The 16528-nt window shown below is 40.4% G+C and overlaps 1 protein-coding gene across 1 annotated transcript; it reads left to right on the top strand.

The window, feature by feature from the left end:
• Window positions 1-12057: 12057 nt before the first annotated feature.
• LOC110925006 lies at window positions 12058-15966 on the top strand. Its single transcript, XM_022168980.1, has 4 exons — window positions 12058-12291; window positions 12412-12912; window positions 13007-13782; window positions 15675-15966. The coding sequence occupies exons 1-4, from the start codon at window positions 12058-12060 to the stop codon at window positions 15964-15966; spliced, it is 1803 nt and encodes a 600-aa protein (XP_022024672.1).
• Window positions 15967-16528: the final 562 nt, after the last annotated feature.

Below are 16528 nucleotides of genomic sequence, written 5' to 3'. Positions count from 1 at the left end.
CACATGATCCCCAAACCCCTATCAATTACATACAAGAAGTATTATCAGTTAATAAAATATATGAGTGAAACCATCCATCAATCAATATGTACACATTTATATACACACAACACTCATTGGACCAACGATCATACCAACCACAAGCCATCATCACATCAAATTACTTCATGCCTCATTGATAATGTTGATAGTCTGACAACACCCACATGGGCCGCCCCTTTACTTGTTAGAGATTGTCCTATTTGACTATTCAAACTATCACCTAACCATATTATTGGACCACTCTTGCCACTATCATCTATTTTAGTTATAAATTACATATACATGTCATTCAATCCATAACAATTTTATTAGACAATGAACGAATCAGTACATACGATCCTAATCAATTCAAGAACCGGTGCATATACAATTTCATCGAACAGAAAATTAAGGCACGTACAATCACGACCAAATAAGAGTATGATTCACTAACCGAGAGACGAAAGACAATTGACTACAGTAAGTTGTGATGGGGGTTTCTCCTGCGGAAACCGTGCGATTCAGGCTCTTGGTTCTCCTGCCGTCGCTCAAGAGTTTGCAAGTAGGGTTTTTTTAGAAGTCAACTAAACGTGTCATATGTATTTACGTACACATATCGAAAGAAGGGAATGGGCCAAACCGATTGGGCTTGAGTGGAGAGACTGGGCCGAAAGATTATGTCATAGGTCGAAAGATTAGATCCTAGGTCGAAGGATCTCAGGTCGAAAGATCTTATGTGTCTTGCGGCCGAAAGATATAGAATCAAGTGTTTAGCGCGTTTACTACTAACAAGTTCGTAACGTAATCCCACTAGCACAATGCCCTTTTTAAGATGCCAAGAATGTGTAGATACAAATAAAGAGTCATGGAATAGGATAATACTAACCTCGGGAACTCGGGTTGTCACAATTCTCTTGAGCAATCTGATTCGCCTAGTGCCGCGCCCCGATGATTCCGCCATCGGTTGGGGTGTGACACTTTGGGCATAAAACTGATGACTGTATGTACCTGAAAAGGGAAATAGAAACCGTGGTCAAAACAGGGAGGTTGGCTCACTTGGTCAAGGAAATCAAGGAGGGGGGAGGAGATCGCAAGGGAAGAGATGCAAGGGAGCCGGGGAGGGCGGATGTTGATATGATTAGAAGGAGGAACGAATTTGATACCACCTGGAGTGTAAAGGCCAGGATCCTAGGCTCCCCAAGCTGCATGAAAGCTCCCATCCTCATGCCATACCTAGAAGAAAACGAGGTACAACGGCTCCCCCTGAACATCTCAGCCATAATAGCGGGTCACAAGGTGTCTCGGATACATGTGGACAGAGGGTCAGGCGTCGAGGTGATATACGAGCATTGTTTCCTTAGATTCGACAGGGACATAAGAGACAGGTTGGAAGAAGACTCCATCCCCTTAGTGGGATTCAACAACAGTGTATCACATCCCTTGGGAAAGATCAGGCTCCCATTCACGGTTGGAGTGGGGGATCGAGTCCGAACAATAAATCTGACCTTCACAGTGGTCAGGGCACCCTCAAAATACAATGTAATCCTAGGAAGACCCGGAATTGGAGACTTGCAGGCGCAGGTGTCCACCCCCCACGGGGCTTTAGTATTTCAAACACCAAAGGGCCTAGCGTGGGTTAAATCGGCTTATGAAGTGGTCTCTTCCGTATCCAAAGGAGAAACACCAGAGAAACCCCATGGGAAGGGGGTGGAAGAATGGGTCCTCAGTGACAGGTTCCCAGAACAAACAGTCAAGGTAGGAAGCCACTTGAGTGACAAATGCAAGAGTGCTCTGAAGGAGTTGCTCCTCCATAACATAGATGTGTTTGCATTCCAACATGGAGACATGACAGGAATCGCCAGGAGCCTAACTGAGCACCGGCTCAACACCTTCACATGGGCGAAACCAGTAAAACAGAAAAAAGCGGAACATGGGACCTAATAAAAGAAGGGCTGCTTGTGAAGAAACTCGAAAGCTGCTCAGGGCTGGGATACTCAGAGAAGTGAAATACCCATCCCGGGTCGCCAATCCAGTCATGGTTCAGAAGAAGGACGGGGGGTTGAGGATGTGCATCGATTTTCAAGATCTAAACAAAGCATGCCCTAAAGACTGTTATCCCCTCCCAGATATAGACACCCAGGTGGATTCTTTGTCTCAGTACCCCCTGAAATGCTTCCTGGACGCCTACAAGGGATACCACCAAATCCATATGTCGATAGAAGACGAGGAAAAAACCGCCTTCATCACAGATGAAGGAACGTTCTGCTATACCAAAATGCCCTTCGGCCTCAAGAATGTTGGGTCCAGTATCAGAGGTTCATGAACACCTTGTTTAGGGAGCAACGAGGAAGGAACTTAGAGGTATATGTCGACGATATTGTTATCAAAAGCTTGACGGAAGTGGCCATGATAGACGACATAGCAGAAACTCTCAACACTATGCAGGATGTGAACATGAAGCTGAACCCCGGAAAGTGCTGTTTCGGAGTAGAGGAAGGGAGTTTCCTGGGAGTAGTGGTCACCAAAGGAGGAATCAAAGCAAACCCGGAAAAAACCCAGGTTGTAGCCGAAATGCTGTCTCCCAGGTCCCTTAAGGATATCCAACAGCTAAACGGGAGGCTAATAGCGTTAAACCATTTTTTATCAAAGGTAGCCGACAAGACCCTCCCCTTCATGAAAGTGTTGAAAGACTGCCTCCAGACCAACAAGTTCAACTGGACCACGGAGGCTGAGACTGCCTTCCAAGAAATGAAAACCTACATCTGCAAGCTCCCGACGTTGGCCACCCCAGTACCCGGGGACCCGTTGCTCCTGTACCTATCCGCCTCGAAAACGACCATAAGTGCGGTCATGATGGTAGAACGGGAGGGGAAACAGATCCCCATATATTTCATTAGCAGAACGCTTAAGGGGCCCGAGGAACGATACATGCCTCTGGAGAAACTCGCGTTGGCTCTTGTCTTTGCATCCCGAAGAATCAGAAGGTATTTCCAAGGGCACAAAATTACCTTGATGACCGATCAACCCCTTCAGAAAGTACTCAGGAAGCTGGAGCTGTCAGGACGATTAGCCAAATGGGCTGTGGAGTTAGGGGAACTTTAAGCCCAGGACAGCCATGAAGGGACAGATACTGGCCGATTTCTTGGCAGAGGTCCCCGAAGACGAAGAGAAGGAGCTATTAAAATGGGAAGCCTTAGAGAAAGAAGAAAGAGAGAAGGAAGACGAGGCGGTGTGGAAGTTACTCACTGACGGAGCATCTAGTGAAGAAGGGAGTGGGGCAGGAATCACACTGGTAAGTCCCGAGGGGGTCGAGCTGACATATGCCATAAGGTTGGATTTTGAGAACACCAACAATACTGCAGAGTACGAGGCCCTCCTAGCAGGGATGAGGTTGGCACAAAAGATGAAAGCAAGACACGTAGAGGCCAGCACTGATTCACAACTGGTAGTGAAACAGTACCAAGGAGAGTATGAAGCCAAAGATGGCAACATGGCCCAATATGTGGCGAAAGTAAAGGAGATGGCTAAGGTGTTCAAAACTTTCAAACTGGAGTATATCCCCCGTGGAAGAAACATGAAATCTGACGCTCTCAGTAAACTAGCCTCGGTAGCATTCGACCATCTCGCGAGAGAGATCAAGGTGGAGGTCCTGACATCCCCTTCCCTTAACGCAAAGGAAGTTGCTGCGATCGAGGGTACCCAGGAAACATGGATGACACCGATTATTAAATTCCTCCGGGACGGAATTCTACTCGAGGGGGAATGGGCAGCCAGGAAAATAAGGGTCAGAGCCTTGCAATATGAGCTAATCGAAGGGGAGCTATATCGAAGATCATATCTGGGCCCGTCCCTGAAGTGTATTGACATGGAAGAAGCTGAATATGTGGTTAGAGAAATGCACGAGGGGATTTGCGGAATGCACTCGGGACTAAGAACAATAGTGAGAAAGGCAATGAATGCGGGGTTTTACTGGCCACGAATGTACGAAACAACATCTGAGGAAATCAAGAAATGTGATAACTGCCAAGTGCATGCACCGATGACCCACCGGCACAAACACCCCATGGTACCAGTATCAACGTCCTGGCCATTCCAAAAATGGGCCATCGACATAATTGGGCCTTTCCTGGAGGGCCCGGGAGGGGTCAAATACGTGGTGGTAGCCATTGATTATTTCACCAAATGGATCGGAGCGAAGCCCCTGGCAAAGATTACTGGAGAACAGATGAGAAGGTTCGTATTGGATAACATCATATGCAGGTATGGGGTCCCGAAGGAGCTAGTGAGTGATAACGGGGTCCAGTTTGCCGGAAGGCCTTTCAAACCCTGGTGCGAGCAGATGCGGATTCAACATGTGTTTACTTCCGTCACCCATGCCCAGAGTAACGGGTTGGTGGAGAGAGCCAACCAAAGCGTCATTAAAGGAATAAAAGGAAGGCTTGGAAGAAAGCAAAAAGGATGGCTGGAAGAACTTCCAGTTGTGCTATGGGCATACAGAACCACCCCCAAAAGTTGCAATGGGGAAACCCCGTTCAGCCTTACCTACGGGACGGAAGCTATCATTCCCGCCGAGATCGGATCCCCGACTGCCCGGATGAAGCTTCGAGATGAAGAAAACGAACAGGACCTCAGAATGAACCTAAATCTGTTGGAAGAAAGAAGGGAGATAACAACAGTCTGGGAGGCCCAATACAAAAAGTTGCTAGAAAGTTATTACAACACCAGGATGAAGAAGCTCAACCTCGTCCCAAGGGATCTGGTCCTTAGAGCCAACGAAGCCAACTTACAAGAAAAATGCCCGGATAGTCCCTGTGGTTTGGCCTTTTAAGGAATGGGTATTTTGGTCATTTCAACACCCACTTAACTGAGAAAAGTAACTGAAGTTAGACCTAGGGACTATCCGAGAACAAAACGGAAAACCTTGGGGACTATTCAAGTAGTTTTAGAAAGATAGGGACTATAGGTGAAAAAAGGTGAAACCACAGGGACTATCCGGGCATTTTTCTCTAACAAAATAAAAAAAAAAACTTTAAACAAAATAAAGAAACTTTTAACAAAAATTTAAAATTTAAAAAAATAAACAAACTTTAAAACAATTAGAAACTGTTAACAAAAAAAATTAGAAAAACAAACTTTAAAAAAATGTATAAACTTTAAAAAAAATGTATAAACTTTAAAAAAATATAAAAACTTAAAAAAAAGATAAACTTTAAAAAAATACCAACCTTTTGTCGGGTGTGTATACGTGCCTATGTAAGCCTTGGCTAAGGCTTCTTCTTCGATTGGCGTCTACTTAGTCGACTTCAGTTTGGACGCTTGCTCAACCACCACTTGCTTGCCTTTTTTTCGTTTGCTTTTTTTCTTTAGGCGGTTGGGTTTCGGGAACAACCTCCACATCGTCGTCGGGTTCGGATTGTTGAACGGGTTGCGTCGGGATCGGTTGGGGTTGAACGGGTGGTGTCGGGTTCGGTGGGAAATTAAAAGCACCCCGCATCATCATTTGTTGAAGGGCTTGATTTTGAGAGAATTGACCGAATTGGTTCGGCGAGTGTTGGAATGATGCAAACGCATTTGATGAATATTGCAATAATTGGTTCGGTTCTAGCGTCGGATAATATCCCAGAACCGAGAAAACATTAGGTTGGGTCGGGTTGTTGGGATTGTTCGGGTTGTTCGGATTGTTCGGGTTGTTCGGGTTGTTGAAGAGATCCATGATAGAGTATAAGGTTATAAAAGTGGAAGAAGATTTATAAAAATAAAGTGAGAGGGATGAAAATTTGGGGTTAAAATGGTGAATAGAGGTGAAAATGGATTTGAAATATATATATTTAATATATTTGACCGTTGGTTTTTGTTTTCAAAATGGAAATTTAATTTTTTTATCTAACGGTTAGTTTTTAGGAGGGGGGCCCACAGTTTTGGTTCGTCGTCAACGTCCAGGAAACGACGCTGAGGACGGGGACCGGGGTTGGGGGGAGGGGGGTTGGTGTTGCTGGTGTCGCCAGACCAAGACGAGATGAGGACGTTCGCATACCCTGCAGCCTAATTACTTAAAATGAAATCAAAAGGCTTAGCAAAGACGGTTATTCAACAAAAACACTAAATCAACTAGCTTCCAAGTTAAAATACAAAATTTAGTTTGTATACATAGTAATTGTCTAATTTTCTTTTCGTTTTATATGAATTTATTTTCTTGTGTTGATTTGAGGCTATCTTTTTGTAACAATAGTTATTACACAGATAACAAATTTGGTTTTGAGTTAAATGCCATTTTAGTTTCTCTGATTTGAGCAATTTTTTCAGTTTAGTCCAAAGGTTTCTTTTTTAACCTGTGGGTCCAAAAAGGTTTCACAGTTGCCATTTTAGTCCATTGGTTTAACTAACTTCATCCATTTTTTCTGTTAACGAGAAGGCCAATTCGGTCATTTTATATGGCTGGATTGCCTTTTTAGTTAATAGAATTACATACAAAATGACCGAATTGGCCTTCTCGTTAACAGAAAAAATGGATGAAGTTAACCTAGTGGACTAAAATGGCAACTGTGAAACATTTTTGGACCCACAGGCTAAAAATAAAACCTTTGAACTAAACTGGCAAAATGGTCAAAATCACAAGAACTAAAATGGCATTTAACTCTTTGGTTTTTATTCATGGTTGAGAACTCAAGAAAATATTAAATATGTTTTTTAGTTTGAGCATCTAATCTCATTGTATCGTAGATTTTTTATAACAAATTTAGTTTTTATTCATGGTTGAGAACTCCAGAAAATTAAATATGTTTTTTAGTTTGAGCATCTTATCTCGTTGTATCGTAGATTTTTATATGAAGGTTATTTATAAATAACTAAGGGCATGTTTGGCTAAGGTTTTTGAAACAATTTATTGACTTATTGGATTTTTGTAAAATTCAGTATGGAGTGACTTATTGACTTATTGGGTTTTTCCTCTCACATACACCCTCATTGCCAAACATCATTTTGGAGCTTATTACTTTTTAAAAAACCAATAAGTCAATAAATTGTTTTAAAAAGCTTAACCAAACATGCCCTAAAGTTATTTTCATAACATTAAAACCTTGTTTAAAATATTTTTTTAATATAAAATTTTTAAAATGAATGATATTGATGGGGCAACCTTGTTTGAACCAGTAAGTAATTTGTGTGATCTGAGCTATATATATATATATATATATATATATATATATATATATATATATATATATATATATATATATAGAGAGAGAGAGAGAGAGAGAGAGAGAGTCAAACTAATCTACTCTTATACTTAGCAGTGGCGAAGCTTGAGATTTCCGACCGATGGGTCGAAAACGTATATACCCAAATATTTCTACAAAAACGGGGGGGGGGGGGGGGGGGGGATCAAAAACGTGTGAGCGAAACGTTCGGGGGGTCAGTCGCCCCCTCCCGCCCCAACTATGGCTTGTCGGATAATTCATTTAATCCAGATTATGGCCCCCTAAATAATTTCAGTGACCACACGAGTATGCACCCGTTTCTAATACGATATGGTATTATAAATGTTAAGAGTTAGTAATTTTTAGATTTTAACTCTTAACATTTATAATACCATGTCGTATTAGAAACGGGTGCACACTCGTATGGTCACTCTAGGGGACCATAATCTGGATTAAATGAATTATCCGACAAGCCATGTGATGAGATGTAACAACACATTTCTATCAATATAATTAAAACATTTAATGCTATACAAGGAGGAATGTATTCAATCTACAAGACATGAACTTTGTGACAAGGCTAATAGTGTAGTTTATTGCCTCAAGTCAAACCACTACAAGATAACAAGGTTTCAGCAATGGAATAACTCTGTTAGAAAATTAAATTATCGACGGATCACTGACATATATCGTCAAAATCCATTTAAATAAATTGCCAATTATTGTTTCCACCAGCTTTTCCAGGTTTGATTTCCAAACAATTTGAAATGCTTTATATAGTAACAGAGATAGAGATAAATAATAGCTAGTATATAATAATGAGGGTTAGAATGAAATACAAAATTTTCTAAAATTAAAAAGTCGTAGGTAGGGCATCAAACAAACTCCGATTAACCTCATTCAAGCGGCATCCAAACCATTTCACTGAATTATACGACGTGAGATTTTAGGTTTCACTTTTGAATATATAGTTTGTAGATTTTTGAATTTTTGTTTATATTATTGTGTCTTTTTATTTAACATTATGTATTTTCTATATTCGCGTCTTTGTGTCTTTTTGCGACAAATTGTGTCTTTTTTTTCTCGAGATTGTGATATATTTTTCGATATTGTATTATATTTTGCTTAACATTGTTTTATATTTTGTGATCCATTGTATCTTTGTACACTAAGAAAGTTTGTAAGATAATGTTACCCATAATAATGAAACCCTATTTAAAATATTGTTTTTCTTTCCTATAAATTCTTATGACGTGAGTATAACAAAATAAATTTAAACTGAATGCTACTAGGGTAACCTTCTTCAGAACGGTAAGTAATCTGTGTGATCAGATTGTATAATGAGTAAATTGTCATTTTGGTCTCTAAGGTTTGGTCATTTTTGACACTTTAGTCCAAAACTCAAATCTTTTGAATCTGGATCACTATGGTTTCAATTTTGTTGACATTTTGGTCCAAAAAATGAAATCAGCTCATATTTGTGTAATAAAATCCTTGTATTTTGTCATTGTCCTTAGGAGCAAAATGGTCATTATAATTTTATTATAACACATTATTAATTAAAATAATAAAATTAAAGAATCCATTTGACCTTATCATCTTCCCCAAAATGTCCACCAGATTCCCCACTATAAACCCTAATTTGTCACACCCCGCTAAAATCAGAGTTGACGTGATCTGACTTTCATTGCACAGCAGAAGCTAATATTGCTAAGACTTCTAGAAATCGAACGCCCACTAAGTACTCGAATCCACATGGTTCTCCTATTCCAACTGTGTCATAACTTTGAAATGCAACATGAGAAAGAACATGTGAAAAATCAACATAAAGTTGGCGAGTTCATAGTTTGTTTTAAAAAAGATTTAGAATAAACCTTTTTGAATAACCGGTTTTTAAAATATTGTTGAGAAAATGAACTAAAAATCATTTTTTTCAGCATGTTATATGGAAGCTTGTATTTGGGAAACTTCGTATGTGTAATGCGTTATGTTCGTAAAACTTTGTATTTGTAAAATGTTGTGTTTGTAAAACTTGTGTAACCGTCAATGTCCGCACCTGATAATGACATCACAACATGCATGAATGAACCTATGAGTTGTATTTGTATAAAACATGGTATGTACTTGTAAAATGTAAGTTGTGAGTTGCAAATGTAAGGAAATCGAGATTGCAAATGTTTAGCTAGGACATTAACATGTGTGATGACATAGGAAGCATCCAAACCTAGGCGATTTTTCCATCGATTCACAACTGGGACCCAAAAGCACTCTTCCGCAAGGGTCTAAAACCAAGAGTGAGGCTGTCAATACCCTCTAACCTTTTGCTCTTTGGTCTAAACTTAGATTAATGGTGCATACATATACCCTATTCGTGACATGATCTAATGTATCATTTCTTAGTTTTTAACATACCATTGTAAATGTATTTTCCCCAAAGTTTAGAAAATAAGAAAATGTTTAAAATTGGGGACATGAACTCACATTGATATCCTTGTGCTAAACTAGTTAAATGTGCATCCATAATGACATTTCCTATAACATCCCGAAAATTTTAAATCAATTATTTAAAATATAAGGCCGGTAAATAAACAAGTGAACTAACTAGGATTAAAAATAACCTAGTTAAATAAAAGTCTTGTAGTGACTTAAAAGTGGGTTAACACACTAAAAATAAGAACTAAATGATAATTGAGGGGCCAAAAGCGATTAAAACGAAACTAATTAAAATAAAACATAAAATTTAAAACTCAAACACACACTTGTGTGTGTTGAGATCGACAGAAACACAGGGGGCGACCTAGAGCTCCCCTTCAAACCCTAACTTCTTACAAATCTCTCAAATTGAAGGTCCGAATCAAGTCTAAATCGAAATCCAAGCACGAATTAGTGATCTCCACTGAAAAAAGAGTCACGAGGTATGTAAATTTCATGAGAAATCTTTAGTTAAATTTCTGAGCAAACCTAGAGAATTCGAATTAGATGGTTGCATGTTCGTTATATGATGAAATATGAACATTGTAGTGTCTAGGAGTAAACCCTAGACAAGCATATGATGAAATTAGGTCTAATTCTTGTGATCACCTTTGAAGGTTATAAGTGGGTTTTTGTATGAACATGCTAAACACTAGAAATGAATAGTTGTTCTAGTGTAATTTGAATTTTAATAAGTAAATTATGATGTTGTAGATGCGAAAATTGATATGAACATGTTAATTGATGTTAAAATCGGCTAAATGACAAGCCATGAAAATGATAATAAAGTGTATAAAATTCTGCCTTTGAAGTGTTTGTAAAAATGCCTAAAAGAAGGCATTAAAACTGAAAAATTGGGTTAAAACGCGTATTTGTAAATTTCGGCAAGTTATACGTTACATGTTATGAAAAGAGTTCTAAACGGGTTGTGATTGAATGCTATAGGAAAAGATACCGGGGCGTCAAGTAGACAAGCCGGAGGCGACTTGCGTTTGAAGGGCGTGCTTTAAGGGTATGTAACTTGTTATGTTACAACATGAAAACTAGATATGTTAATTGTTCTTAATCGTGTTTTGGTATAAAGGTTGATATTAGTGAAGTGATATTGTTCGCTATTGATTTAATGAGTCGTAAATAGACTAGAATGCGTTTGGTAGTCATTGGAAACAGAGGATTCCGTAAATGAGCCAAACGGGTCAAATAATTGGTTAGTAGTAATAAAACTTTGTTTTTTATTGACATTTGGCGAAGACGGATCACAAGAGCGTGAAGCCACAAGTGTGGTAATGAAACGCCAGTGGTCGTAAGCCTCGAAAGTTGGGGTAAATACGCCTTGTCGTCTAAAGTTGTTACTAGTTAAATTAGTACAAAAACTATACGGGTCAAACAAATATATTGTGCATTTACTGGTCCCCAACCGTACATTCCATTTGTGACTGAACAGTTAAGACAGGTGCGTCGGTAATTTTATTACGGACGCGTAGGAAAAAGAATCGGCTAAATCGGACGCTTGATTCAAAAGTTATGTTAGTTTAAAATTTGTAAATGAAAAATAGGGATGCTGGGCTGATATGCAGCTCCAGTTAACGACCCTACTGTCAAAAACATGTGCTCGCGCCACACCACGGCAGAACGATCTCACTGTCGTGCGACGCGATGGCCGTGGCGGGCCGCGACGGCTAATGCCATCTCGGTCGCGGGGCGCGACCGCCCCAATCCGTTGCAATTCTTGTTTGTTTCTCATTGTTTAACCATGGAACTTGTTTATACTTGATTTTAAGGTGTCAAAACTAATCTTTTACGTGGTTTTGACCATAGGTGATGATGGACTTAATCCGAACGACGATCAAGCACGATTACAAGAACCGAACACGATCTTTTGAAGCTTCCGCGATTACTTAAATATGTTTAAACAATGTCTATGTAGTTAACACTTAAATACTTGTTTTGGGGTTGTTAAACTAGTAGTAATTATCTAAAATGTTAACTTGATGAAAATTTCCTTATGTTTGACATGTAAATCAAAGTTTTGCTTTACAAATGCTTAGTTTATGTTAAAATTGTTATAAAAACAAGTGGAGTGTTACAAGTTGGTAATCAGTGCTTAAGGTTGTCAACAAAGTGTTCGGTTCAAGCTTGATCGATCGTCCGGTAAGGATTAATTGTTTATTTTAGTAGATCTTATCTTATGTATGTAAAAGAAATGATAATTTAAGTGCACGGGAAGGGTGTGTGAACACACTCAAACCCGGAAGGTGCACTAAATAAGAACGGTCAAAGCAAGTTACGAACTTGGTTAAACCAAAGTGAATAAAGCTATGTTATAAATGAAATGTTTAATAATTGAAGTAAACATTTCAGTTTCGAGATGACGGAAAGGAATGACGATGATCCAGTTCCGACAAGCACCGAACAAATGAAAGAAATAATTGCCGAAGAAGTGGGAAAGGCAATTGAGGGTAGTCTATTCTGGTTCATATACAAAATTCAAAACACGGTGTTATCATTAGTCGAGGAACGAGTCAAAAGGTTGGAAGATAGTGTCAACCTTATGAAAGAGAAATCGGGAGAACGTAAAGGATGTTCGTACAAAGAGTTTATGGTGTGTAAACCGCTAATCTACAACGGGGAGGTTGACCCGATAATTTGCCAAAGATGGCTAAGTGGCGTCGAAGGGGTGTTTGAAAGGACCCACTGTTACGTGAGTGATTTTGTTGCTTAGAGAACGGGTCAGTTGAAGGTTCAAGCCAAAGATTGGTGGGGTAACAAAAAGAAGGAGATAGGAGCCGAAGCCGCAAGGGTCATGACATGGGATGAGTTTAAGGTGCCATTCCTTAAACATCATAGTCCCAAGGCAGTCATCAACAGGATTAAGGAAGAGTTCATCCAGTTAAGACAGAAGGGTGAAACAATTGATACAATCACGGGCATCTTTATGGATAAGCTGAGATTCTGTGACGAGTTAGTCACCACTGAAGAGCAGAAGATATATTATTATTACAACATGTTGAGTGCTGAATACCGGGAGTTCATGACTCCCTCAAAGTATGAAACCCTCACGGAAATTATCAACACCGCTCGGGAGCGGGAAATTGGGTTGAAGAAACAAATCGAGAGGGGCGAGCGAAGGGCACAAGATGTGAATCCAAGCCCTACAAAGAAGGCTCGAACGGCTGAATCGGCAAAGAAAACGGATGCAAAGGGTGGGTCGCCAAGTTGCAAAGTTTGTGGAAAAGGGCACAAGGGCGAGTGCCGTTTCAAGGACAAACCGTGTCCTATATGCGGGAAAACGGGGCACACGGCATCTCTATGTCCAGGAAAAGTCTCAGTTTGTTATAAATGCTATCAGCCTGGCCACAAAAAAGTCTGAATGTCCAGACTTAGTTGGAAAGAGACTCACTAAAGAATCTCCATCAGAAGCTTTAAAGGCAAAGGCCAGGTCCTTTCAACTAACAGCGGCTGAAGCAAAAACAGAACCCGATGTGGTCTCAGGTATATTCACAATAAACTCGATCCCTGCATGTGTATTATTTGATATGGGTGCGAATAAGTCCTTTATTTCATATGGACTTATTCGACATCCTTCATTTGTATTGACAAAATTATCTATCCCTTTAAAGGTTGAGTTAGGAGATAACAGAAGTTTCATAGTGTGTGATATTTGCCAAGATTGTAAATTGGGCATTGATGACGAGGAGTACTCAATAGATTTAATCCCGATGTCGATGGGGGAATTTCAAGTGGTGGTCGGGATGGATTGGTTATCTCGGCACCGCGCCAAAGTCGTGTGTTTCCGTAAAGAAATAAAGCTAACATCTCCGAGCAGAAAACACGTCACCATCTTTGGCGAAAAGGGGGGCAATCCTATAATATGCTCGATGTTGAAAGCTCACAAACTCATGAAGCATGGATGTAGGGCGTTTATTATATACGCTAATGAAGCCGAGAAAGAATTACTGAAGATTGGAGACCTACCGGTAGTACGTGACTTCGAAGATGTGTTTCCGGAAGATTTACCGAGGATACCGCCTGAATGGGAGGTAGAGTTCGGAATCGAATTGGTTCCAGGCGTGAAACCCGTAGCAAAAGCGCTGTACTACCGGGAGCATGCGAATGTGTATCGATTACTGGGAGTTAAACAAACTCACGGTAAAGAATCGATACCCGCTTCCGAGAATAGACGATCTATTCGACCAATTACAAGGTGCGAATTGGTTTTCCAAAATCGACTTTAGATCGGGATATCACCAGTTAAAAGTCAAGGAAGAGGATGTACCGAAGACGGCTTTCCTCGTAATGTCATTCGGGCTGACGAATGCACCCGCGGCTTTCATGGACCTCATGAACCGGGTTTGCAAACCAATGTTAGACAAGTCGGTAATTGTGTTTATCGACGACATTCTGGTATACTCGAAAAGTGAAGTAGATCATGCACGTCATCTACAAGAGGTGTTAGAGACACTTAGGCGAGAAAAGTTATATGCAAAATTCTCAAAGTGTGCCTTCTTGTTACGAGAGGTGCAATTCCTCGGCCATATCATAAGTGCCGATGGAATATTGGTGGATCCGTCAAAGATAGAGGTCGTGTCGAAATGGAGCCCTTCGAAGAATCCTTCGGAAATTAGAAGCTTCTTAGGGCTTGCGGGATACTACAGGAGATCCATTCAAGATTTCTCCAAGATTGCGTCGCCGCTAACTAAGTTAACTCAGAAAGAGGAGAAATTTATTTGGGGTGTCGAATAAGAAAGAGCGTTTCAAATGCTAAAAGAGAAGTTAACCCAAGCTCCGGTATTAACGTTGCCGGACGGAGTCGAAGACTTGGTGGTTTATTCTGATGCCTTACTTTCGGGGCTCAGATGTGTTCTAATGCAAAGGGGCAAGGTTATAGCCTATGCCTCAAGGCAATTAAAAATGCATGAAAAGAAATATCCCACGCACGATCTTGAATTGGTGGCGGTGGTGTTTGCGTTAAAAATATGGAGGCACTATTTATATGGGGTAAAGTGCACCATATTTACCGACCACAAGAGTTTAAAATACTTATTCGATCAGAAGGAGTTAAGTATGCGACAAAGGCGGTGGTTAGAAACAGTAAAGGATTACGACTGTGAACTACATTACCACCCGGAAGGGCAAATGTTGAGGCGGATGCTCTGAGCAGGAAATCGGATTATGTCCCAATACGAGTGAGGTCGATGCAACTTGTAGTAACCTCAGGTTTACTTGAACAAATCTGAGAAGCACAAGCCGAGGCGGTGAAAGAAGAAAACCTGAAAAAGGAAAGGATAGTCAGTCAGCTGAAGGATTTGGCAGATGGTAGCAACGGGTTGAAGACTCGATTCGGAAAAATATGGGTCCCAAACTCCTGTGGGGTCAAGACGCTTCTACTCGATGAAGCTCATAAATCCTATTATTCTATTCATCCGGGTGCAACCAAGATGTACAATGATCTGAACCAAAACTATTGGTGGCCCGGAATGAAGAGAGATGTAGTAAAGTATGTGGAGAAGTGCTTGACTTGCTTGCAAGTCAAGGAGGAACACCAGAAACCATATGGAAAACTGCAACCATTGGAAATCCTGGTTTGGAAATGGGAACATATCACTATAGACCTGTTGACCAAACTGCCTAGAAAGAGTCGGGGATTCGATGCTATATGGGTGGTCGTGGATAGATTAACGAAGAGTGCTCACTTTATTCCCATACGTGAGACTTATACTTCGGAAAAGATGTCGGATGTATACACAAATGAGATAGTGGCACGTCATAGGGTACCAGTATCTATTGTGTCGGACAGAGATACCCGGTTTACTTCAAACTTCTGGAGAGATTTTCAAGAACAGATGGGAACAAAACTATTTATCAGCACCGCGTACCATCCTCAGACGGATGGGCAGAGTGAAATATGCTAAGAGCGTGTATTATCGATTTTGGGGGCAGTTGGGATATGTATCTGCTATTAGCAGAATTCTCTTATAACAACAGTTACCATGCCAGCATCGGCATGGCCCCGTATGAGATGTTGTATGGTAGGAAATGTAGAACCCCGGTGTGTTGGGGTGAAGTGGGTCCACGTGAACTAGCCCACAAAGAAGTTGTCCAAGCCACTAACGAGAAAATCGATGTGGTGCGAGCTCATTTGAAAGCGGCCCAAGATAGGCAAAAGTCTTATGCCGAAAAAAGACGAAAACCGATTGAATTTCAGGAAGGCGACATGGTTATGTTAAAGGTTTCCCCATGGAAAGGCGTGATCCGATTCAGGAAGAGGGGAAACTAAGCCCGAGATTTATCGAGCCATTTAAAATCATTGAACGAATCGGTAAGGTGGCGTATCGCCTTGAGTTACCGGAAGAATTGAGAGGAATACATGGCACGTTTCATGTGTCACAACTGCGAAAATGTCTAGCGGGGGAAACAATTTATATCCATTACGATGATATCGAGGTGGATAATAGCCTTAATTATGCAGTAAAGCCATAGGAAGGGTTCGGACACTACATTGGATTCCAAAGAGGATATGCGGCGTCTCTACCCGGCATTATTTGGTACGTATTTCCGGTTTCGAGGAAGAAACCCTTTTAAGGGGGGTGGACTTGTAACATCCCGAAAATTTTAAATCAATTGTTTAAAATATAATGCCGGTAAATAAACAAGTGAACTAACTAGGATTAAAAATAACCTAGTTAAATAAAAGTCTCGTAGTGACTTAAAAGTGGGTTAACACACTAAAAATAAGAACTAAATGATAATTGAGGGGCCAAAAGCGTTTAAAACGAAACTAATTAAAATAAAACATAAAATTTAAAACTCAAACACACACTTGTGTGTTTTGAGATCGA

The sequence above is a fragment of the Helianthus annuus genome, chromosome 17 (assembly GCF_002127325.2).
Source record: "Helianthus annuus cultivar XRQ/B chromosome 17, HanXRQr2.0-SUNRISE, whole genome shotgun sequence".
NCBI classification, from domain to species: domain Eukaryota; kingdom Viridiplantae; phylum Streptophyta; class Magnoliopsida; order Asterales; family Asteraceae; genus Helianthus; species Helianthus annuus.
The sequence above is the reverse complement of the archived record's forward strand: the minus strand, read 5'-3'. Positions and strand labels throughout refer to the sequence as shown.

What these genes read in the sequence shown, in the direction of transcription:
- LOC110925006 (XM_022168980.1), top strand. Translation starts at nt 12,058, where the DNA reads ATGACGGAAAGGAATGACGATGATCCAGTTCCGACAAGCACCGAACAA. An exon ending in GTGGGTCGCCAAGTTGCAAA is followed by an intron (nt 12,913 to 13,006) that starts GTTTGTGGAAAA and finishes CTCTATGTCCAG; the next exon opens with GAAAAGTCTCAGTTTGTTAT. An exon ending in AAACCCGTAGCAAAAGCGCT is followed by an intron (nt 13,783 to 15,674) that starts GTACTACCGGGA and finishes TTATAACAACAG; the next exon opens with TTACCATGCCAGCATCGGCA.